Source organism: Miniopterus natalensis, chromosome 7 (assembly GCF_054644295.1).
Source record: "Miniopterus natalensis isolate mMinNat1 chromosome 7, mMinNat1.hap1, whole genome shotgun sequence".
NCBI lineage: Eukaryota > Metazoa > Chordata > Mammalia > Chiroptera > Miniopteridae > Miniopterus > Miniopterus natalensis.
The window spans coordinates 23,503,311-23,529,533 of NC_142087.1; the positions used below are offsets into that span (position 1 = coordinate 23,503,311).

Below are 26,223 nucleotides of genomic sequence, written 5' to 3' on the forward strand. Positions count from 1 at the left end.
ACTCTCAAAGAATTCCGGTTAAGCTCACAGGGTGCCAGAGACACACAGGGAGAAACTGAGCTGTGTGGCATCAGGGCGAGGGTCATCTTCTTGCATGGCCTACATGCAGCACATTTCCTGGCTTACCTTTAAGGCTCATTTTCCCTCTACACAGCCAAATCTTAATCTGCTGTAGCCTGCAAACTCTACTAGCTCCACACTGGTGACTCCTTGAGACCCCACACCACTGAAAAGGCCCCAGGCAGAAGGCGGCTGGCCTCAATGTACCATGAGACATTTGCTGAGTAGCTTCTGACCCAGCACTGGCACTGAGTTTGAAACTGAATTAACCTGGTAAACACCACTCACCCCTACCTGGTGACTCCCTGAGAATCTACTTCATACAGCTCAGGTACTGCCCAAGGCTCTTTCAGTGGCTGAACCTAAGGGGAGGCTGGCAGGTGACAAAGAATCTCGGGGTGCCTTGGGCCACTTGCTGACCTGCTCCAGACCTGGTACTGGTGGCAGCAGGCCTCAGATATAGCTTGGCCCCTCCCACATGCACCTAGGCCCAACAGAGACAGATACTAACTGTGGATCACTTTGTAGCTACTAACAGGTAGCCCAGGGCTGGTCACAGGTAATGTCGACATTGACCTATACCAGAGTCCCTCCCAAGAGGCCCTAGAACCAACACACCCAAGGGCTGGCTTCAGACCACAAAAGAGCGCCACCCAATTAGCTCCACAAGTGGTACAACCAAAGGAAGGCCTCAGTAGGCAAGAGACCATGCTGGGGAGAATTTAGCTTCATGGAATCCCAGCCCACACACAGCAGCTCTTACACTCCAGACATGACCAATCCTCACATCCATTCAGTCTGAGGGTCAACCCCATCCACAGATGTGGCAACAAGCAATCAAGGCTCAACTACAACAGAAGGGCTCACATAACCCCCACAAAGGACACGCCTGGAGCACCCAGCTCAGGTGATTAGGAAGAATGCGCCACTGGGCCCCACAGGAAAGCTACTATATAAGGCCACCCTACCAAGACTGAGAGACAAAGCAGAACTACCTAAAACACAGAAACAAACACAGACAGGCACCCAAAATGGGGAGACAAAGAAGCATGCCCCAAATGAAAAAAAACGAAGAAATCTCCAGAAAAAGAACTAAATAAAATGAAGGAAAGCGATCTACCAGACACATAATTCAAAAAAATGGTTATAAGGATGCTCAAGGAACTTAGGAGAAGAATAAATGAACTCAGCAAGAGCTTCCACAAAGAAGCATAAACAAAGGACATAGAAACCATAAAAAAAAGTCAGAAATGAAGAACACAAAAATAGAAATGAAGAATACAACAGATTACATAAAGCGGAGGGTCAAATCGGGAAACTGAAAGACAAAGTAGCAGAAAACATCCAATCAGAGCAACAATAAGAAAAATGAATTTTAAAAATGAGGATAGTTTAAGGGACCTGTGAGAAAACAGCAAGCATAACAACATCCACATCATAGAGGTACAAAAGGGGAAGAGAAAGAGCAAGGGATTGAGAACCTATTTGAAGAAATAATGACTGAAAACTTCCCTAACCTGTTGAAGGAAAAAAATACCCAAGTCCAGGAAGTGCAGAGAGTCTGAAACCAGATGAACTCAAAGAGGCCCACACCAAGACACATCATAATTAAAGTGGCAAAGGTTAAAGACAAAGAGAGAATCTTTTTTTATTTTTTTAAATATATCTTTATTGATTTCAGAGAGAGGAATGGAGAGGGAGAGAGAGAGACAGAAACATCAATGATGAGAGAGTCATTGATCTGCTGCAGCCCACAACCCGGGCATGTGCCCTGACCGGAAATCGAACCCTGATCGCCTGGATCCTAGGTCGATGCTCAACCACTGAGCCACGCCCAGCTGGGCCAAAGAGAGAATCTTAAAAGAAGCAAGAGAAAGACAGTTACCTAGAGGGGTGCTCCCATAAGACTGTCAGCTGATTTCTCAACAGAAACTTATCAGACCAGAAGGGATTGGCATAAAATACTCAAAGTGATGAAAACGAAGAACTTGCAACCAAGAATACTATACCCAGCAAAGCTATCATTTAAAATTGAAAGAGATAAAGAGCATCCCCTACAAGAAAAAGATAAAGAAATTTATCACCATCAAAACAGTATTACAAGAAATGTTAAAAGGACTTCTTTAAAAAGAAGAGAAAAAAATAAGAATATAAATTTAAATAATAAAATAGCAATAACTACATGACTATCAATAATCACTCTAAATGTAAATGACTTAAATGTTCCAAACAAAAGATACAGGGTAGCTGAATGGATTAAAAAAAAAAAAAAAAGACATATATAGTCTACAAGAAAGAGACCCTCTTTAGATCGAAAGACATATACAAACTGAAAATGAAGCCATAGAAAAAGATATTTCATATAATAGAAATTTTTTTAAAGTTGGGGCATCAATACTTATATCAGACAAAATCGACTTTAAAACACAAGAAGGCCATTACATAATAATAAAGGGATTGATATAACAAGAGGATATAACCCTTGTAAACATTTGTGCACCCAACAAAGAGTACCTAAATACATAAAGCAAAAATAGATGGACATAAGAGAGAAATCGACAGTAACACAGTCATAGTAGGGGACTTTAACAAGCCATTGACAACACTGGATAGATACTCCAGGAAGAAAATCAACAAACAATGGCCTTAAATGACACATTAGAGCAGATGAATTTAATTAATATTTTTAAATCATTTTACCCCAAAGCAAGAGAATACAAGCTCTTTTCAAGTGCACATGGAATATTTTCCAAGACAGACCACATGTCAGGCAACAAAACAAGTCTCATCAAACTTAAGAAGTTTGAAATCATACCAAGCACCTTCTCTGACCACAATGATAGGAAACTAGAAATCAATTATAAGAAAAACAACTAAAAAAACACACACATATATGAAGGTTAATAATACATTACTACAAAATGAACTGATTAACAATAAGGTCAAGGGATAAATCAAAAGATACCTGAGACAAATGAAAATGAAAACACAACCTAAAATGTATGGGACATAGTGAAAGCTGTCCTAAGAGGGAAATTCACCGCAATAAACAAGAAAATTCTCAGATAAACAATCTAATCTTACACCTAAAAGAACTAGAAAGAGAATACAAAGACCAAAGTGAGTAGAAGGAAAGAAATAATAAAGATCAGAGCAGAAATAAACAAAATGGAGTCTAAAACAAACTACAAAAAAATCAATGAAACCAAGAACTAGTTCTTTGAAAAGGTAGACAAGATTGATAAACCTTTAACCAGACTCACTGAGAAAAAGAGAGAGAACAACCAAATAAATAAAATCAGAAATGAAAGAGAGGTGACAACCGACCCCACAGAAATATAAAGGATTATAAGAAAACACTACGAACAATTATACGCCAACAAGCTGGACAATCTGGAAGAAAAGGACAAATCCCTAGAAGCACACAACCTCCCAAGGCTGAATGGCAAGGAGCCCGAAAATCTGAGCAGGACAATGATAACAAAGGAAAGTGAGTCAGGAGTAAAAAATTCCCAACAAACAAGAAAGTCCTAGACAGATGACCTAATGGGTAATTCTACCAAATATTTAAAAAACAACTAACACCTATCCTTTTCAAACTATTCCAAGAAATTCAAGAGGAGGGAAGACTTCCAAGCTCATTTTATAAGGCGAGCATCATCCTGAATCTAAAACCTGACAAAGGCATTATTTAAAAAAAGAAAATTATAGGCCAATATTCCTGACACAAATGCAAAAATCCTCAACAAAATGTTAGCAAGCTGAGTTCAGCAATATATTAAAAAGATTATACACCATGATCAAGTAGGATTTATTCCTGGAGTGCAAGTTTGGTTCAGTACCCACAAATCAAAGAAGGCAATACACCACATGAAGCCTGCAGGTCTCTCCTCTCCAGGAAGGCTCTTTATATTCTGACTTGTTCTAGGGTCTTTTGCAGCTTTTCTTGTCCCTCATCCACTGTGAGCAACTTAAGAAAGTGTTGTTTTTTAATTGAACCTCAGTAATAAAACTTCGTTTCCTCTAAAACTGCATCTTGTTCAATTTTTATGCATGATCCAAATTCAGCCTATCTAAAAGGAGTTTTCCTATTACCTCACGTTTCCCTCTGATTATTTTATATTTAGGTATCTTCCCTTACATAATGCTTTAGCACATCACTCCTAAATACATTCTTTCCCAAAAGTACGTCCTTAAACAACTGCTGTGAAATCTTAGGCTGGTCCCCATAATAACTAAACTAAAATCCAGACTAATTTCTCACAATATGAGAGTGATCTTTATTTCAGGAGATTTTGTATGCCCTTTGGTCTACTGTTCAAAACAGGCTTCTACAGCTCTTACCACCAAATTTCTCACTTTATCTATAAAGAAATTATGAGTTGGTATTGGTCACACAGCCCTCCATTCAATAATTCTTTTGGTAGCAATGCCCTCCCATCCTCTTAGGTCATCTAGCACCAGATCGCACTCTCATTTATGACTAACCAATTCAGTTTCTTGACCTCTAACTTACTTTCCGAAAAGTTCTAAATAAATAATACCCATTCTATACTTCAGCTTTAACTTTGCATTTTCCAGCAGAGAGCTGTTCGTCCTTTTCTGTCTTAGACTCAGCCATCACCGTGTGGGAAATGTGTTCAGGGAGGAGGCGGGAATCAAGGTCATTTGGCAGTTTCACCTCACAGACGCACTCACGGCACTTCAGTGACAGAGATGGCACCACATGCTTCCAGCACACTCACTAACAGGCTAGGACCTTCATTACCCAGGCAGATTAGAAAACATACATGCGCGAGCTAAGACCTTACTAATTAAATAGACAGCAATAAAGTCTCTTTAATAAGAGCAGAAAACCTTTTTCAATTTAGTTGTCCAATTTGGCTCTTTCGGGAACACCTGGTCGCGGTCTGGACCTCTGGTCTCTCTTTCATTTGGGGGCATACATTTGCCTTCTCTGGATAAAATTACACTTCTTCCTTTAAATACCAGAGCTCCACTGGCCTTTGAACTGAGTCTTAAAGCAGTGGGGAATGGCAGATAAAGGGCTCAGAGGTAACTGGGACAATCTGGAGTCCCTTCCTGCCATGAAACACCGCGACGACTGAAATGGGCCATTCCAACTGGATTTAAATTCAATCCTCTCCCGACTGAAGAACAAATACTTGAGGCCAACTTTAATAACATAGTAATAAGTTACTTTATTTGATGTCATTTTAAAGTACAGCAATATCTACTTGACTACACAATTACTTTATTTGACCATATAATTTCTGTTTTTGTGAGTATACAAAAACAGAAATTATTTCAAAATCATAAACACATTAACTACTGAAAATAAACATATTAAAAAGAAAAAAGGAAAAAAATATGCCCATATGCTTTTTCTCTTTTTATTCCTCAATTGCTTAAAATCTTACTTCAGCCCTGACCAGTGTGGCTCAGTTGGTTGGAGCCTCCTCCTATATACCAAAGGGTCGAGGGTTCCATTCCTGGTCAGGCCGCATACCTGGATTGCAGGATCAATGCCCAGTTGGGATGCATAACAGGAGGCAACTGATCAATGTCTCTCTCACATCAATGTCTCTCTCTCTCTTTCTCTGTCTCTCTCTCTCTCCTCAAAATCAATAAAACATAAATAAGTATATTCTAGAATATAAAATGTAATCTAAATTAATTATAATAACACTATATCCTAGAAATTATAATGCCATTTAAATTAACTTCAATAATGTTTTCAGAAACTCTCAATATTCAAAAGCCTGTGTTTAATGCTACTAGTCACCAGGATAGGACCCATTCGTGCATATTTCAAAATATTCTCCTTATTTGCTCCTAAGTACAGTTAGCATGAATAAAAGCAGACAGACAACTTGGCTGGTGTGGCTCAGTAGTTGAGCATCAACTCATGAACCTAGAAGTCGTGGTTCGATTCCTAGTAAGGACACAAACCCTAGTACAGAGCGTGCAGGAAGCAGCCAATCGATGATTCTCTCTCATCATTGATGTGTCCATCTCTCCCTCTCCATTCCTCTCTCTGAAATCAATGAGAGAAAAAAAGTAGACAGACATTCAACCACTTCAGACAACAGCTTCACATCCCTGATCAGTAACACTGTGATTCATTCATAGCCCCTCTTGCTATGGACTTTATTCCTCCGTGGCCTATTTTACTTTACTAAATTCTGTGGGCAGTTGAATCGTATCAACTGTCATGTCCTCAGGAAGATAACAAGCTGCCAAAAACAGTTTGGCTTGACCAGCAAAGTACTTTTGGTGTTACACATTTTGTTTTCTGAATACCTTAGAATGGAACACATATCACCAGCAGCTGCACCTCCCTAGACTGGCTCACATATTTAGGTGACCTGCCTGGCCCCATAAGCATTGGAGTTTGAATCTACTGTCCTGTAGAAACTCTGCAACCAAGCTTACCCACTCACAGCTTTCTAAGCCTAGCACTTTCTCTCTCCACCTAGATACCTAACTCCTACCTTTATTCCAGGCTCAGCTTAAACCCCACCTCTTCCATAAAGTCTACCATGAGGAGCTTAGCACGCTAAAAGTGATTCCTTCATCCTGCTAATTCCTATAGCTCTCACTGATGGTTCCATCTTTCTAGCAGATATCAAAGGTATTATTTCCCTTTACTGTTTGATTCCCCTGGACCAAATATAATGCGTAGGGCCTAGGTACCAGATGCTCTTTGCTCCCTAAAATCTATTTAAAAACCTGCACATAATGAGCATTCAATAAATGTTTGCTAGTAATAATTTTCAGGTCAAAGATAAAATAGATACTGGAAAGAAAAACCAAAGATCCCATGAGGCCATGACCTCACTCAAAGCCTGTGCACTCCTTGAGGTGACCTGCGGATGAAGGTGAGTTTCTCATAGCCTCAGGCTATCAGATCAATGGAGCAATGAAAATGGAGCAGGGCCTATCCTTTGGGCAAATGACCCAAAATGACCACAGAAGAGATGAAAAACTTGTAAAATGAAAATGTGCTAAATGCAGGGTGGGGGGGGAAGCACAATCACAAGCTTCATAAACTTGTCTTAGCTTGTACGGCAGTCCCCATTTCTATTCTGTCCCCTGTCCCTCCCTGAAAATCACAAAACCACAATAAACAGTTGCTACACATGGGTAGAAATTCTTGTTGTGGTGAGGGTCCATTCTTTTTCCTAGAATATAAGGCATGGTTCGAAGTGCATTTGTAAAACAGCCATTTTACCTGCATAACAGGAAAAAGTCCTGGTCAAGTTTCTCTAGATGGGCACTCCCCCTTGTGGGCACTTCCTGACTCACCTCTTTGGAGTGGTCAGATGGGATTGTGGCTGTTTCTAAAATATTTCCCGACAATCACTTCCCTCACTTATTGACATGGTATCTTTAGATTTTTACAATATTGAAGAAGTGTAATAATATTTTTAGTAATATTTCAGATAAACTCTCTTCTTTCATTATATCTTTAGACATAAGATTATTGCTAAAAATGAAACATAGTTTTGGACTAACATATGCTTGAAAAACTTAAATAATAGATTCAAACTTATCTTGAAAGACCGTAAGACTTGACTCAGGAAGAATCCTAACAAACAATGTGACCCAGAAAGAGAGTAAGAGAGCAAAAGGTTGGAAAGAAAGGCTGGCGCCTGCTCCTGTCTAGCCCTATGGGCTCTGGTAAGGAACTTACACTTTCTTCTTAAGGGCAGCTTATATTTTCCTCTTAAGAGGAAGAACTGACTGAAAGTTTAAACAGGGACATGACAAAATCAAACTGCACTTTTAAATGATTCCACAAATGCTGTGTATAGAGCTGACTGGATGGGACACATGCTACGCGTCATCCAGGAAAGAGCGGGGAAGCTTGAATCTAGACATGCTAAGTTAGCATTTGAAGAGTCTAAGAAGTGAAACTACATAAACAACTGGAACAGTTTACGCCATGAAAAGAGGGGTGGAAATACAAATTTAGATTAATCTATTCAAACAAAATTTCATTAAATGGGTGCTGTGTGTTGGGTGCCTGTGGACAATGACAATGACATGGAGACAAACTCTAGAGCAAGGAGAAAAAAAGCTCCAGTCTACCTGAAGGAGAGCAAATTGAGTGAAAGTGGATATGAAGTTATTAACTGAATGCAATCATGTAAATTCTTTTAGAATGTTCTGTGTTCATTTCAACAATGATTACTAGACAGGTGCTTTTCCAAGCCCACTTTGACATACTAGGCAAAACAAAGCAATGATTCTCAAATGCTGGCCCAATACCTTACCCACCCCTGCAGATTCTGATTCAGTACAATGAAAGTAGAGTCTAAGAATCTATAGTTTTATTTTTTTTAATTGACAGAGAGAGAGAGAGAGAGAAACATTCATTGGCTGCCTCCTGAATGCACGCTGACCAGGGAACGAACCCACAACCTTCAGGTGTGTAGGACAACGCTCCAACCCAATGAGCCGCCCTGCCAGGGCAGAATCTGTGATTTTAAAACTCTCCAGATGAATCTAATGGTCAGCCAGGTTTAGGATGCACTAGAATAAAGAGTCTCTTAATCAGAGGATCAAGAGGGTTTGGTGAAACTTCACATTGCCCATTAAAATATATTAGAGAATTATCAAGCTGGAAAGAACCATGGTAATTATATGGCCCAGCACGCTGACTTTACTGCTGAGGAAGTAAAGTCTAGACAGGTTCCATGTGGGCCCAAAGTCTCAGGGTGGGCAGTGGCAGACCTGGACCAGAAGTCCTAGCCCACTGCACCCCATCTCTCAGCCTGCCACCCTCCCTCCACTCCTGAGTAGCCCTAGCCTCGGGTCTTGAATTCTAAAATAGTTCCTGGAATTGAACTATTTATTCTAAATCTTCTTAGGCTGACTAGAGAAGAGGTGGTCTGATCAAGCCTTTGAAGACCCACAGAAGAGTTTTCCTTCAGCCAAATTAAATACAGGTTCTTATATTCTGATCTTAAAACACCCCTGTTATTGATCTCTTTGTGTGTGTGCACGAGCGTGTGCGTATACACACATATTTGTCTTTTCGTGCACTGGTTTTTTCCACTGGTCTTTTTTAGCTATAAGTGTCAGTATCACTATGTGATGAGTCAACTCAGGTCATTAGTGCATGGTAATACTCTACGAGGAGATAGCAGAAGTTCTGGCTTAGAATATGATGCCCCTAACATCATGGTCTAAGCCAATTCCCAGGTGGGAAGGCTTCTATCTGTAGTCCCAATTAAATTCCACTCATTGGAGGTATTTCTTGTTAGAAAAGCAACAGTCTAGTGATTCTACATTATATATAAGATCAACGGGACTATTCCATTGAGAATAAAGAAATGCTCTTTTTTCCTCCACTGATTCTTTTAAACACTAAAATTTAAAGGAGGCTCTACAGAGCTGTTCAATACTAAAATTGAGAGAAGATTTATAAGACTGACAATATCTGATGTCAACTTATAACAAGTTTCCTGGAAAACCACAGGTTACTTCCATTAAAAAATAAAAGATTTGTTAACTGTTCAATCTTGCCTCAATCTTATCTCATTTATAACATTCAGACTCAGTACACATTTAAGGCATAGCTAAGTACGCGTTTAAAGACAACTTGGGAAGAAACCCAACTTACTAGCTATTAAATCTTTGTATGAAAGAGTAGACTCCTTTCCTGAATAGGAAGGGAGGGGGAGTCCCGCTAGTAAGGGCTGAAAGTTCTAGATTCTAGTGACTGATGAATTTACATAAAGTAGTGCAAACCACAGACATTTAAAGGATGTCCATCAAGTTATATTGTCGAGCAATGCCGGTCTTCAGGCTCCATAACCTATCCAAATGCATGAGGTGGTGGTTCTCTAAAGATACTTTTATTTAAGTCATAACCTACCTACTTATTTACATGTAAATTCTATAGGCTTATTCAGTAATCAAGTAATCACCTCGTCCTAGGTGAGGCAAATGTAATTTTTAAATTATTACTTACAATTCAAAGAAATCATTTCATACAGAAGATAATCACTTCACAGGACAAATTTTCAGTTTCATTAAAAAACAAATATATAAGGTATATTTCTTTATGTAAGAGAAGTCAAAGAAATTTCTTATTCCTGTTTTCTCATGTATCTATGTATTAACCACCTTCTTGAGAAACCCAACAGAACTCCAGATTCACTAAAGTAAATTTCTATAAAAGACTAATTACTTCTTTCTCTGCACACATAAGGCACAGACATGTACACAAGTACAAATAGAACAATCTGAGGAAAACATGTTGTTTTTGTGCATTTACTTTCTTTGATCTTAACCTACCTCTCACCCAAAAAATACAGTGATTTAGTATGATACAGTTAAGCGTTTACATAATAATTTCAAGATGGTGGATAAAAGGGGAAAATGTTACCCACAATATACTTCAAAAGAATAGAATATATTTATATGAAGCACACAAAGCAAGGCCCAACATTTCCTCCTGAAACATGTGGCCAATTTGATGTCCCTATATGGTGGCTAAAGAACACAAAATTAAAAGTTGTACCATCTCTTTAGAGTGGTTTTGAACACACAACATTGCATAAAGCATTGCAAAATTTTCTAATTTGTTCATTAGAAATTAAAGAATGAAAGATATTCACACAACGGTAAAGGTCTGATTATCTTTTATTTTACTACCCTATATGAGAACTGCTTTACCTAAAACCAATGAAATTAATTGAAAACTTAAATTACTTCGTAAAAGTGGTGGGAGGAAGCAAAGAATTCTATGTACATTCAACTGTAAAATCTGTTATTAAAGAAAAAGTCATGGAAACTATTTTGACAATATGCTTGTGAAAATGAAGAGGGGGAAAAAAAGGCTTGAAACATCAAAAATGTTGAGATCAAACAATACCCCCAACCTCTTTTAATACTCTAAGAATAAAAGAGTCCCTTCCAGTAATATTTAAGGCTTGCTGTTTGAAACTGATATTTATGAAATCTAGGTTATGGTGTGAATTGAGTCTGTTTGTTTTACCAATGTGAGCATCTCCTCTTTGTAGCAACTCAGTCAGTCCTGTGGCAGAGCCAAGAACAGCAAGTGGCCAATAAGTTAACCACTTCATTCCAAAAGAAAGGTTTCATTATTCGAATATGATAAAGATTAACACCAACACAACTACCGTTTTGTTTATGTATCAAAACAAAGCAAAAAATAAATAAATTTAAACATGCCATCATTTTACCACATACAGCACAACAACTATTGAAAAATGTCCTAAAAACAATGACAGTCCACGGCAATACTGCCAGGGGAGACTCAGAGGCCAATTTGCAGGAATTATAAACGACAGAGGAGCATGTGAATTGCATCATGTCATGTGATCAGCAACACTCAGAAAAGCACAGGACAAATAGTTCTGGTTCCTTTACAGAAACACAGCCCTCACTTTGCCTAATTCCAATCTAGGTGAATTTTAGTTACCATAGTTTAGTTAAATAACAGCAGTCACTCAGCAACATGGTTTAAATTTCAGTTACCATGGTATATTAACTATGAGTGACTGCATAAAGCACAAGCTTCGCTGCTAGCTCTTCAGCTCACAGATTGCTAGTCATCAAGACCAGCGCTAGGTCACTGAACACACAGCAAAGCGTGTAGCTGTGCTGCCTCTGGTCTCCCAGGATCAATCCACATGGCCACAGAACTTGATAATCAAAAGAGGAAAATGGCCAAGAAAGATGAAAGCGAAGCAAAGGAACAAAAAGTGATAATGTTGGAAGTGAAATTTAATAAAAAATATAGAAAGCTATAGAGGAAAGGCGTGGCCGTGGGAATGCTCAATACTGCTACCACTCAAGAGACTCTGGGCCAACAGTCACAGGAACTTAGTGAAGACAGACGGACCAGCATAATAAGAAATGCAGTTGTGACCAAGAAAATGAAAACGTCCCAGAGGAAGAGGCACTGGCAAAAAACTTGGCATTAAAAAACTCTGGAAGATATTTTACGACACGCAAAAAGCAAAGGATGAAATGCTGAAAGCTGGTGCAAAGTCACAAAGGGCTTTGAAGATGCGCCGTGACAACAAGACGCTCGTTCTGTGTCACCCGTCAGGCGACAGGAAAGTTGGCACTGTTCAAATCTACCCTTGGTAACAGGAATAAAACACTTCATTTCTTAACGCTTCTAATGTTATAAATTAATGTACTAAATAAATACTAGTTTTACTTATCTTTGTTTGTTTCTCTATGCATTGATAACCAGCAGTGAGAGTTTTTAATGTTTTGACAAAATAAAGGTCATGGAACAGCATAATTTTTGGCCATTAGGACCCTTTGCAGAGTTGCAGCTTGTCCAGTCACTTTACGGTCCGACGCTGCTATGCAAAGTAAGAACTGTTTGTACATCATAAGGGAAACAATGGGGTAAAAGAAAAATCCAGAAGAGTTGGATCTGCCCAGAGAGGGCAGCAGAACGGAGAGCAAACAGCTACTATTTTTATATTACACGATAGTCGCCTTTCCTTCTCCAGCACGTCTTCCCCTTCAGTCACAAAAAGTAAGCACGGATGAAACAGATGCCAGTTACTAAGAACAGACAACTACTAAAAACTTATCTTCCTCATTTTTTAATATTATGTCTTAAAATCCATTTATCCTAAAAGTCAAAACAAAATGTTTTTTTTTTTATCTGTGTGTAGATTAGCTGCTTAACCCAATGCTGGTCTGTAGTAACCAGGGACATGCTAATTGCGGGAGGGAGATGACGAGGACTTTCTCCATCTATGCTACACACTACGAATTACCTTCCTGAGAACCTCGTCCTCTGACAGCAAAACCACTGTTTTGTTTGGAAAGACAATGAGTCCAGCAGCAAGCCATGAGCTATGAGATACTACTTAAAGCAATCTACTCAATTTCCTAGGCTCCCTTGCAGCCAGGAATTGTGTGACAGAATTGTGCCCCTTCTCCACTACTCCCCGCAAAATATGGAGAAGCCTATTGAGGGAGATTCTGAAAAACTTGCATCCCAGGAAAAAAGTGACAGATATATCTGACACTAGTCTCCCACGCCCACTGTCTACTCTCTCCTTCTCACCTTGAATGCAGACGTGACATCTAAAGTTTAAGGAGCCATGAAACATGCCATATCCGTAAAGCAAAAGGCATGAGAGAAAGGCCCAAGAGAATCCCAGATATGTTGGTCTTAGAATCATTGGAAATCTAAGCTAATGCCAGCAACCAACCCACCACCAAATTTTTTATTGTGTGGCACAGGGCCAGGAAGCAGGGGGGAAATGTCTATTACCTAAGCCACAGTCAGGTTTTCAACTATTTGCAGCTAAAAGCATTCCATGGATTAACCATTCTTGCTTTAAACTAAGTCAAACATCAACGTCAATGTCAAAGACTAAGAAAACAAAAGCACTCTAATTTATTGAGGTAGCAAGCTGATTAAATATTTTTCTTGAATTAATTTTGATTTCTATTAGTGCTATTATGATGTCCAAACAATTACTTTTTCAAAAAAAATCAAGAAATATAAATGCAACAAAAATTTAAAATACTGACTTATTCTACTGTAGCCTCCTTTCAAGACAATATTTATCTCATTCAACACTAATAAAATGTGAGCATTAGGAAAGTTACCAAACACTGTATCTTTTTTATTATATTTATATACCCAAATCACAGCTTCTATTACGCAGCCACAACAAACAGTAGCACCAGGCCTCTGGCTAAGCAAAACTATGCTGAAACTACACAGACAGGACAGGCAGAAACTAAATATAGGTTGATTTGGAAAATAGCTATTTGTCCTGTCCTGTCAGATCTCTATGTTTGCCCAATTGGTTCATTATCTGGTGGTCTTTTCTTTCTGGGAGCATGTTTTATTATCTTTACTATAAGAGGCAAGGCCTGCCAAGGATACATATACACCTATAAAACAAAGCCTCTGGCCAGCATCCTTCCCTAAGGGAAGAGGCTAGATCCTAGTCACTTTTGTAGGCTAATGTCACACACATAGTTTTGTAGGCATTACAGTTCATGTGTTCTGACTATAAAAAATATTTTCCTTTCACTTAAGATATCTGGAATACTCTGTGGTAGGCAGTTAGACAAACATGAGCAGAGCAAGGAAGGTGGGCCAGGTATAGAAGGTCACCAGAGGAGAAAGCCCCAGGTACCTAGTAAGGGGCAAAACTGGCAAAACAAGGACCTCACCCCTGACCTTTTCTCCCCTGAGAGGGGAGATACGTTCACTTCTTTCCCTTCATCCCCATCATCCACCATCCAAGTTGTCATCATCTCCCAGCTGATATCTGCCTTACCCTGACCTACCAGGTCTTAAAGGAGCTAGCACCCACCTTCCTCTCCACCTTCATCTCATACCATTCTCCCCTTGCCCACCCCACTTTAGGCACACTGACCCTCTTCCCCATTCCTCTAATATGCCAAATCCCCACCAGGGCCACTGCACATGCAGCTCATTCTTCCTGGAACACTATTCCACTGACTGCATAAGTTCACTTATTTTTCAGATGTCACCTCAAATGTTATATGCCCTCAGAGAGATCTCTATGGATCATCCTGATGATCATCCTAACTGATTTTCTTTGAGACTTCCTTCCATCTCTGACATCTAAGTTACTCTATATCACACCATAATGAGCAGCCATCGAGGAGACAAAAGCAGACATGCAGTGCTATCTCATCCACATTTTACAAAGTTCTTTGGGGCTGCTATGAAAGCGGAGGCAAGAAGAGAAGTAGGGAAGTTATGATTGGCTGGGAGGAAGTATAGAGGAACCAGAATGTTCTACATCTTGATAGGTATATGGGTTACATGGGGATATACATTTATAGAAATGATTAAGTTGCTAGTTGTATGCAAACTTTATCACAAATTTTTAAAAGAACAAAAGTACTAAATTTTCTCACTGAGATATCACAGGGGATGCAAGGAACAGAAGCACACTGTTAGTCACTTTCACCAAGATCTACTTATTAAAATGTTCATTTTCCTTCTAAATTCCTACTTTTCTCTGGCAGAAAAATCTAAAGATTTGAACCAAAATTTTTTATTAATTGACACACTGGAAAAATATCTGTCACTATGAAAGATGATTTATTATGCATATATATGAGTAAATCACTTGTTATGTAAAACTATGATAGAAAGCAGTATGAGTAAGATGCCAAAGCACATCAAATGACTGTGACATGAGACACCCATCATGAACTGTGTGCTAATGAACCCCCAGCCATAGACTGAACAAGAATGCTGCAGTTTTCAACTTTTTTCTACCCCCCCAACACCTAAGAAATGCCACACATGGACTCATGATGGCATACAAATGCATGAAATGCAAACAAAGAATGTGTAACAATGAGAAACAGAGACCTGTAATTAGAATGTATAAAAAAAACCTACATGAACCCTATATACGCATTTCTTTATAACATACTCTACCCCCAAACAGCCATGTTAAGAATCACTATCTAAAGCTGCAAGGCCCAAATCAGTAGCCATCAACCACATGTAGCTACTGACCACTTAAAATGCAATGAGGGCAAATGAGATACTGAATTTTTAATTTTATTAGAGTTTAATTAATTTTAATTTTAAAACATACCCAATTCAATTACTGGAAAGTTTTAAGTATGTTTGGAAAAACTTGTTATGTAAACTACTTTTTCGACTGTTATTTTTATGAAATACAAATACAGACCAAATATTTACAATGAAAATTCAGCATCATAATTAAGATGTGCTGGAAGATTAAAATACATACTGGCTTGGAAGACTTAATACAAAAAAGAAAGTTTAATAGCTCACTAATAACTTTTTTATTGGTTACATTTTTAAGTGATATTTTGGATTCACTGGTTTAAATAAACTATTAAAATTCATTTCAACTGTTTATTTTTACTTTTTTAATGTAACTACTAGAAATTTTAAAAGTATGTATATGGCATGCATTATATTTCTACTGGCTCATACTATTTTAAAGCTTATATATCTAAATGCAAATTAGAGATATCATTATGATACATTAATGATGAATATTTCAAATACCTCCTGACCTTTTCATTTGATTGTCTTCTTTTCTTTAGTTGAATGAAATCTGTTTCCACCCTTTCTGCCAGCTCTAGTTTCCTCTTGTTTCTTTTAAATGCAGCTAAACTGAATCCTATAAAAGAAACATTAAAAATGACATTTGATAAATATTAGGGCAATGGGACAGATGAAATATCCTGAAGAGCCTGCTCAGGACAAAATCCTCAAGAATGTTGGATAAAAGGTTTAAAAAGTCTTTTTAATGTATGCTGAAGTGGTTGGAAAATAAGAGAAACAGCCTTAGGTTAAAGAAGTAAGAAAACGTTCAAATCCAGAGACACAAGTGAAGTGAGTCCTGAAGGTAGATGCTACCCAGAGGTATCTGCTAATGTGAACCACCAAACTTTGGTTTTTGAAGGTCTCTGTGCATAAGGGACAGGAGATGAAACCTGGGGACAATGCAGCATGAGGAAACGTACTGTAGATTATCCACAAAAAAAGAAAGGAACCCCAAAGGGTGACAGGCCACCATATGCAAAGAAATAGGAAACTGGCAAGTCTCAGCCTTGGATTCATATGTAAGGGAAGAAAGTCTCTCCAGATATTTCATGACCGAGAAGGGCTTTCAGATAGGGTTAGAGAAGAATTCTTATTACCTGGGTGGCATAAAATTTTAAAAAACCTCAAAAATCATCTTGGTGTGCCAGTACTTCAAAAACTCATAAAACACAAATGCAAATACTCCCTGGAAAAAAACACCCTAACTTACCAGACTTCAGAGAATTCCTATGTTCCAATTAAAATGAGCCCATAGCTTAAAAAAATTTCACAAAACATGAGAAATAAACCACCAAGAATAAAACTTTGCCAAATATCAGCAAGCAACTTAAATCTACAAAGATACTGAAATAATCAGAGAGAATATAAAATATGTTTATTCTCACGGAAATAAAAGGATTGTACTGAAAATATAAGTAAGGAACTAAAGATAATAAAACAACCAGGAAGACTTAAAGAAGAACCAAATAGAGCCTCTAAAAGTAAAAAAATAATTAAAAATGTAAAATGATATACAGATTTAAGCAGCCAATTAGATTCAGGGGATAAAAGAGAAATTACAAATTAGATTATAACACTAAAGAGATTACCAGAATTTTCTGATAATTGCAGACAATTCGAATTATTCAAAGTAATTCTCCTACAGAATATTACTAAAAATGTTAGATTAAAATATGAAAAAACACCACAATGTTCATACAAGGCTGCAGGGGTCCCTAGAGTCTAGTAAGGAAAACAACAGCAAAAATGCCAACAGAGTTTTGGCAAATACTCACCGTAGAAGAGACAAAGTTTACAGTTTGAGATTTTCCATGGAAACCTCAGAAAGGATTATACATATATTTTAGGAATAAATACTACAAATTAGTATGAAGAAAACAACTCTAGGATTAAGAACAAAACTGAAATAGGCTCACTTTAACAAAGCCTAAAACCAGGCTGTGACAACATCAAGGTTATCTGCAAATAACTTAATTACAGGCTAGGACAAAACTCAACATTATTTAAAGGAAGATAACAAAGCCATAGTCTCTAAAACGTATCATCCACAGTGCCCGAGTTGCAATATAAATAATTACGAGACCTGCAACTAAACTGATCCAGAGCCAAGAGGGGGGGGAAAAAAATCTATCAATGGAAATTGACCCAGATGACCTACATTTTAGAATTAGTGATCAAGGATTTTAAAATAACAATGGCAGATATGTTAACAATGGGCATAATGGGTGAAGACATGGGGAATTTCAGGAGAGACAAACTATTTTTTAAAAATGGAACTTTAGAACTGAAAACACAATAAATAGTTTATATTTTTAAAAATCATTACGTAAGGTTAATATTAGACACTGATGAAGAAAAGATCCCTGAACATTAAGACAATTCAACAGGAATCTTACAAATGAAAGTTTAACGGTTAATTTTATGTGTTGACTTGGCCACAGGGTACCCAGATATTTGGCCAAATACTATTCTGGATATGTCTGTAAAGGTGTGTTTGCTGAGGATGAGATTAACATTTAAATTGGTACCTGAGTAAAGCAGATTACCCTACCTAATGTAGGCGGACCTTATCCAATCAGTTGAAAGTGCTCAGAGAACTAAAATGTGACTCTCCCCTAAGAAAGAATGAATTCCTCTTGCCTGACTGCCTTCAAACTGGAACATGGACTTTTATCTGTCTTTGTACTTGAACTGAAACACTGGCTCTTCCTGGGTCTCCAACATGTCAGCTTTCATATTGGAACTACACAACTAGCCCTCCTGGTTCTCAGGATTTGGAGTGAAAATCCAGCTTCCTGAGTGAGCATGAAGATCTTGGGACTTGTCAGCCTCCATAACCACCAATTATTTATGACAAATCTTTTTAGGTAGGAAGATAAACCAATAGGCAGACAGACGAGAGATAGCTAGATCTTCTATTGGTTCTGTTTCTATGGAGAATCCAGAAAGCAGAGAGAGAAAAAAGGTTGAAAAAGTAAGTGTCTCAATAACTAGTGGCAGTACCAAATATTTTAATATAAGTAGAACTGAAATCATAGAAACAAGTGAGGCAGGACACAAACCAAAAAAAATATCTGGAGAAATACTGTCCAAAAGTTTCCCTAATTTGATTAAAAACTGTAACCCATAGATTCAACAGGCACAGTAAAAACTAGGCACAAAGAAACCATACCTAGGCATATCACATTTAAATGTTGAAAACCAAAGATAAAGGAATAACTCTTAAAAGCAGTAAGAGAAAAAAGAAAACACATCACATACAAGGAAACAATTTTAAAAATAATGTCTGACTTCCAATCAGAAACAAAGTAATCTAGAAGACAATGTACTAGCATCATTAACAATGCTAAAAGAATTCAGTGGAATACTATTCACTTATAAGACAGAACAAAATTCTGAAACATGCTACAATATGGATGAACCCTGAAAACATTATGCTAAGTGAAATAAGCCAGACACAAAAGGACAAATATTGTATTGAGACAGCACAGGGACCTGGGCCTGGGCACAGAAAATGCCAGGTGGCCAGGATGCCAAGTGAAGATCAGGTGGTCAGAAGAAACTTGAGATAAGCTGACCAAAAAAATATTACCACCCCTTCACTCCCACTCAAAAACACAGAAGTAGCTAATTTTATCTCCCTTCTGTCTGCTTCAACAACTGACCTGCACGCACAGTTGATCAAGATTTGACGGCTATAGGACCTTCCTAGGGTGTCAATAATGAGCAGTCTGCCATCTTGCCCCCACTGCGCCGGGCAACACAGCTGGAAAAGGAAGTCACCCAACCCTGAAATGGGAATTCCGCAAGCCTGCCTTTTTCAAAAAAAAACAGCCTTTTCTTGAAAGCCCACTTTGTCCCCAGCACATAAAAGCAAGCCAAGCAGAGCCAGTCCCACTCACCCCGAGCCAGTTCAGGGGACCTTCCTTTCTTCTGTGCTATCTCCCTTGTGCTCGAGCATAAGCTTAATAAAATCTGTCTGGGAATTTCTCTGGGATTTCCTCTCGATTTCTATCTTGGGTAACCTAAGAACCCCAATGCCAATAATAGTATGATTCCACTTATAGGAGATACCTAGAATAGGCAAATTCAGAGAGAAAAAAATAGACTAGAGGTTACTAGGGGCTGACAAAGAGGGAGAATGGGTACTTGTTTGATAGGTACAGAATCTCTGTTTGGGATGAAAATGTTGTGGAAATGCATGTCAGTTATATAACACTGTGAATTGGTTAGTACCACTGAATTATAAACTTAAAAACTGTTAAAACGGTAAACTTTAAGTTATGTATATTTTACCACAATAAAAAATTTTTTTAAAAGTACAAAAGAAAACTCCTGCCGAACTAGAAGACTATATATATATATTCAACAAAAACTATCTTTTAAAAGTAAAGGCAAAAATAAAGATTTTTCCAATAATGAAAACAATAAATTTTTCACCACTACACCTACCACGCTACCAGAAAAGCTAAACCATGATCCAGGCTGAAGGGAATAACACCAGATAGAAATTCAGATCTACATATAGGAATGAAATATTAAGTATGTGTGAAAATATCTAAGAGATTCTCTTTAGGTAAACCTTAGAAAGACATTCTATAAACTTGTGAATCACTGAAGGGAGATAAAAACCTACAAATTATGTTCCCACAAAAGGTAATCAAGTATAAAGCACATCATTAACCAACACCATATATAAGCTAAGTTTTATTGAGGATTAGAGAGTACTGCAATATAGGATGAAATTTTTGAAAAATTTTAACCTAAATAACAGTTATAATTTCTTTTTTTTCTTTTTACTGCAAAAAGTTTATAGTTTCCATTTGGTCCATTGTGGAAGAGGACTCCAGGGTGGTTAAAATTAAAAGTCTGCCTAGTGGTTACAGGGAGAGGCTCAGGCAGAAGCCAGACACCAGGGGGATGCAGAGGGGCCCCTCAAAGGCCTCTGGGCTCCAAAAGCTCCTACTCGCGCTTGAGGGTGAGCCCTTCAATGAGAGATTCACCCAGCCTGCGGAGGTGAGTCAGGGTTCACCTCCTCATTCAGGATCTTGTTCTCCAGGAAGTCACAGAGATGAGGGTTTGCATGGGTAGAACCCAGGGCCTGGTTCAGGTTCTTCTGCAGAACCATGGCAGCCTCCATGGTGTCCTGAATTTTACCCAACTCATCTTGGGAAGCAGTCTGCACATCCTGCAAGAGGACGTGGACACCACACTGGTTTAGCATCGAGACGCTAGGCACTCGCACACTTCTCCTCCACCAACTGGTGGAAGGAGTGGCCCATGCTCTCCAGAGTCACACTGTCATGGTCAAAATAGAAGCCCCGAGAGAGGTAGGTGTGGGAGGCCTACAGATGCAGATTGGCCAGGCAGTTGATGGTGGCCTCCACCTCGCTGGCATAATTCTGACTTGTCTGGGAGCTCATGGTTGCTCAGCAATAAGGAGTGAAGCTCAAAAATGGTATTGACTGAGCTCGGAGGCTGAGGACGGCTGAGATAATCCTGAAGGCAATGGAGCATAATTTCTCCTTCGAAATTCACCACAGGTCAATACTATTCTTTTTTTGCAAAAAATAGTTGAATGTATCACTTAACTTTCAAATGCCTTATTTATTCAGAGAACATTTCTTGTTGATTGCTTATATAAGTCACAAGAAATCTATAACAATATATACATATATATGTACACATACATATACATACACTCACACATATATATATTTCTTGTTATAGGCTTAAAACACTAATGTAGCCAAAATATTTTGTCATCTGCAAAATATCTAGTAATAGCTGTTTTATAACCCTTTTTATATGAAGGTTCTGAAGTAAAACTGGCTAAATGAACACATGAGTAGGTTCATCTCCACACCCTACTAAAACCTACCAACCAGAAATTTCAGGGGGAGATTGACATACACAGCGGTGATAATTATGAGGGGGGCAATAGCAACACAATGCTAGAAAACAGAAAGCAGCTGGATGAATAAACAGTAACTAGCTGAGTGGAGGAAGACAAACCCGATGCCTGGCAGCCAGGACATCACTCAGCAAACTCATCTCTTCCAAAGTAAAATAACTTCTGACCAAAAAAAATCAGAAGAGCTCCAAACAGAAAGCACCTGTTATCTCTGAAAGCCAGGTTGAAACTAAAAACGGGGAAACTGGCAGAAGCTGTCATTCAGGAACATGCAGATGCCTAAATCCCATCCTCATGCTAGCAGGAAACATGAGGGTAACTCTGGAGAGGCTGAACCAGATGGGCCCCAAATTAGAGGACATCGAGTACACCATGGGGGCAGGTATCAGGAGCCTTACTTAAAACTGAGTTTTACAAAAAAGTCTGAAAAAGAAGAGGTGAGTCCTCCAGTTCCTTCCCTTGATCTAAACCAGAATACTGGCTATTGCCCTGCCAGAGCTGGGAAGGTTTTTCTCTAGATTTGAAGGTGCCAGATGGGGTGTCTCCAAGAAAAACAAATTTGCCCTGGCCAGTGCGGCTCAGTTGGTTGGAGCACTGTCCCATGCACAGAAGAGTTGTGGGTTTGATTCCTGGTCAGGGACATGCCAGGGTTCTAGGTCTGATCCCAGTCGGGGCACACACAGGAGGAGACTGATGGATGTTTCTCTCTCACATCAATGTTTCTCCCTCTTTCCCCTCTCCCTCTCTCTCTAAAATCAATAAAAACATATCCTCGGGTAAGGATTTAAAAATAAAATAAAAACAAAATGGAACTAGGAGATGACCTAATTTGTTTGCTTGATATACAAACTCTACAATAAGTTCCATTGGGAAGATTTTAAGGCAAAATGAGGGACGGGGACCATGAGAATTAGAGCTCTCCTACTCCCTGCTTCCCTGCCACACACACATTTCTCTTCCCTCCAGCTTCCCTATATTAAACTTTCAGTTACATGAATATTCATTTTGAATATAATATTATTAAGAGCTGATCCTTATTATATACTTGCTATGATACACAATAACTTCTTTTTTATACTACTTGGTTTCCTTGGAGTTAAGGATTCCTCATTTTATCATTTGATTATTTAAATTATATTCATAGATTACACTGATCAAAAACAAAATTTTAACTAAAAAAACTAGTAGTATATGTTTTAAGTATTTGTCTTTTTATACATAAATATGTACCTGTAATTTTTTAAAGACACATATTTACATATTTACAACTCATTTTCCACTTTTTTCAGCCATTAGTTTTAATCACTATCAGACATTAGTCTCGACATCAATTTCTAATTACTTAAGAACATAAGAATATATGATAATTTATTTACTTACATTCCTTTGTGATGGACATAAGATATTTTCAAATTGTTTTATATTCTTAATGCTCATGGAGCACCCTTCTATATAAATCTTTGTATCTTTAATGACGAGCTCCTGGAAGCAGAATAAGTTTAAGGCTCTTGATCTATACTACTTAGCTATCCTCCAAAATTTCTGCTAATTTACACTTGTACCTATGATATATGATGTTCAATTTACCACACACCTATCAGTAATAATATAATATTTTTAACTCTTTCACAAAGACAGTACAAAGTTAACATGTACTCACTTTAATATAAATTTCCCTACTAGTTATATTACCTACTTATGACTTTTGACCATTTTTCTTTTGGGGTATTACAAGTATTTGTGTGGTTTTTAATTTGGTAAACCTTTTCATAGATTAAGAATATGTATCCTTTTGTCATATTTATGATAGGTGTTTTTTCAGTCTTAACTCCCACAAAGTAACTTTTGTTTTTCCTTCTCTTGCATTTGGTAGGTAGAAAGGCCTTCATCAGCTCAGGAACAGTTAAATAATGATCTATGTTTTCTTCTCTCTCTCTGAGGGGATGGTATTATGGTTTTATTGTTAGTAATTATTTTATGCAACCTAAAAGGAATCCTTTATCAATAAAAGCATGAGAAAGCAATGCAGGGCCCTGGCCGGTGTGGCTCAGTTGGTTGGGGGTTGTCCCATGCACCAAAAGGTTGCTGGTTCAATTCCCAGACAGGACACATGCCAGGGTTGCGGGCTCAGTTCCAGGGAGGGGGCGTGCAGGAGGCGGCCGAATGATGTCCTGCTCTCACATGGATGTTTCTTTTGCTCTCTCCCTCTCCCTTCCTTTCTCTCTAAAAATCAAAAAAATTATTAAAAAAATAAAAAAGAAAGCAAGCTCAGGAATATAAACATGGCTTAAAAGCAAATAACTTTCTATGTGTCTTTTAACTATAAATATTTCAACATATCAGCTTTCTTCCTTAAATATCAGTACTATCTGGGTCAAAAGCAATGTAACACTCTCAGGTATATATGCTAATATAGCTTAATTTTGAAAAGTTTTTACTCACTTGTGGTCATGATGTTAGGAGGGCAAGAGGGTATTCCATGATCTACTGCCCATCTGTAGGCTCCTTCTCCAACTAAAAAGCTAACAACAGAAAAATTATTCGTTTAAAACTTCCCAGTGTCATCTTCTCCTACATATTCAATAAAGTAATATAGTAAGGCAATTGAAAAAAATAAAAAGCTTTGCATAAAGATATAATTCTAGATTTCTTCAAAATAATAATATGGCTATATGCCAAAAAAATTCTTTAAAATTTTTCCCAAGTTAGAAATTTTACAATTAGAAATGCTACCATTTCATTTGCAATAACTAATAACTAAAATCCGACATAACAAGTAAAAAGCTGATTTCCCAAAGGAAACTACTAAAATTTATCTTGGACCAACACAGTTATCAGTTTACATCACAAAATCTATTTAATCTGGTTAAGTGAATGTCTTCAGATAGGTTATTCTTACCTAATATAATACCTGGCATAACTCAAAATGAGAGGGAACATCTAGAAATGCCCCAAAACAATGAAATGTGCTTACATTTCTAAGCCTTGATGCAACAAAAATATATACCTGACCCTCAGAATCATTTATACTGTGGTAAGTACTGTGATATCCCAAAGTAACTTTTAAGCCCCAAACTGCATATTTTAACATAACAAAGTAAATAAAAGAATACTGTTAGCCACCTACAAAAGACTTATTTTCAAACGTTTCAAATAGCATGCAGGATAATTAACCACCCCATTTTCTAACACATAATAGCAAGCAGTTACCATTATAATCAGTCACTTCATCTCCTTCCATAGCCAACTTCTTAAAGATCTCAGCCAGCTAGTAATGGATTCCTTGAACAAGTGCCTACTCATTAGTTTCCTGTTCCCTATTTTTTGTTTCTATTCTTCTAATCATTCCAACACTAAAAACTCAAAGCAATACATATTGAAGTCTTTAGATTCGATTGTTAATAAGGAGATCAGTGACAGACTGGCAAAACAAAATCTAAGTAGACACTCAGAAACATATCCAAATGGTTTCAATGAAAAACTAAACGGTTAAGCTCAATAACTGTTTTCCAATGTACATAAAGGTGGGGATGGAGGGGGCATTGAAAAAAGGGGAGAGAAAGAGGGCCAACAAGAATAAACAACTTTACCTCTTCAAACTTCCATTTTAAAAAAATTCTAAAGGACTCTGAAAGTACAAAACAGTTTCTCCTATTCTTGTATCAAATGAAAAACACTGCAAAGGAACTGCAAAGGAAAGCTGCCACATAAAGTTCAAGCGGAAGAACAGCTGGAGTTGGAACTTGGATGTGAGCTGAACTGTCTTGATGGCGTTTTTAGCACTTCCTTCTTCTAGAAACAGAATTTGATATAAGAAATGACTTCTCTTCATGCATAGGTGTAAAAGAGATGCTGAAATAGTAAACTAAACAATCAGGACAGGAGTTTGGAGCTGAATTCTCAGCAGGCCCATGGATCATTTTGGGTTCAATCCCAGTATCTAGAATCAGTGGCATTTTACAAAATATTCTTAGTTTTATCTTCCACTTCTTAACCACTCATAGGTTTGATTCTAAATAAAATCAGCTTGCCACTGTCTGCTATCCAAGTTTTTAAGTAATTTAGGCATTTTACAATATTCATAAGAAGTAAATATTTGGACGCCATCTAATAAATAAGAATACTGAATATCAGACCTTAAATTATGACCAAAAATTACTTGTCTAATAGTTCATCATCACACAAAATAGAATCACTGCTTTTGAAATCACTTAAAGATTCTGTAAAGATACATAAGCTTTTGGAAGGAAAAAAAAACTATACTAGAAATGCCCCAAAACATGTCAAAAAATGACTTTCCAGAATATTAAATGCAGTACCAATTCAAACCTCTCTGTCTTCTGACTCTCCACGGAGAAAGCTTTTAGAAAAGTTTCACATCAATCAAGTTAGAAAAATCCTAACTTGACACTGCCTTTACAACATATCCAAAATATGACCACTTCTCACCACCTCCACTGCTGACACCTTGGTCTGAGCCACCACCACCTGTTATCTGGATTATTGAAAAGGCCTCACTATTTTCATACTTGTCTTGCTCTGCTCCCCAGCCCAGTATATTCTCACCAGCCACTGACATCCTTGTAAAACACGTCAGATAATGACATTCCTCTTCTCAAAAACTGCAAAACCTCTCATGAGAACTCTAATG

The 26,223-nt window shown here is 37.8% G+C and overlaps 1 protein-coding gene across 6 annotated transcripts in view; it reads right to left on the reverse strand.

Annotated features, from left to right (window-relative positions):
* Positions 1 to 26,223, reverse strand: part of TASP1 (taspase 1) — a 246,458-nt gene that overhangs the window by 186,472 nt on the left and 33,763 nt on the right. For all 6 annotated transcript variants that reach the window (XR_001603125.1, XM_016212011.2, XM_087818871.1 and 3 more), the window contains exons 6-7: positions 24,015 to 24,094; positions 16,126 to 16,232 (exon numbers count right to left, since the gene is read on the reverse strand). Coding sequence is in view for 5 of the 6 variants with exons in the window: in XM_016212011.2 (XP_016067497.2) it covers positions 16,126 to 16,232; positions 24,015 to 24,094 (187 nt within the window). In the remaining variant the exon portion in view is untranslated. The remainder of the gene's footprint in view (positions 1 to 16,125; positions 16,233 to 24,014; positions 24,095 to 26,223) is intronic.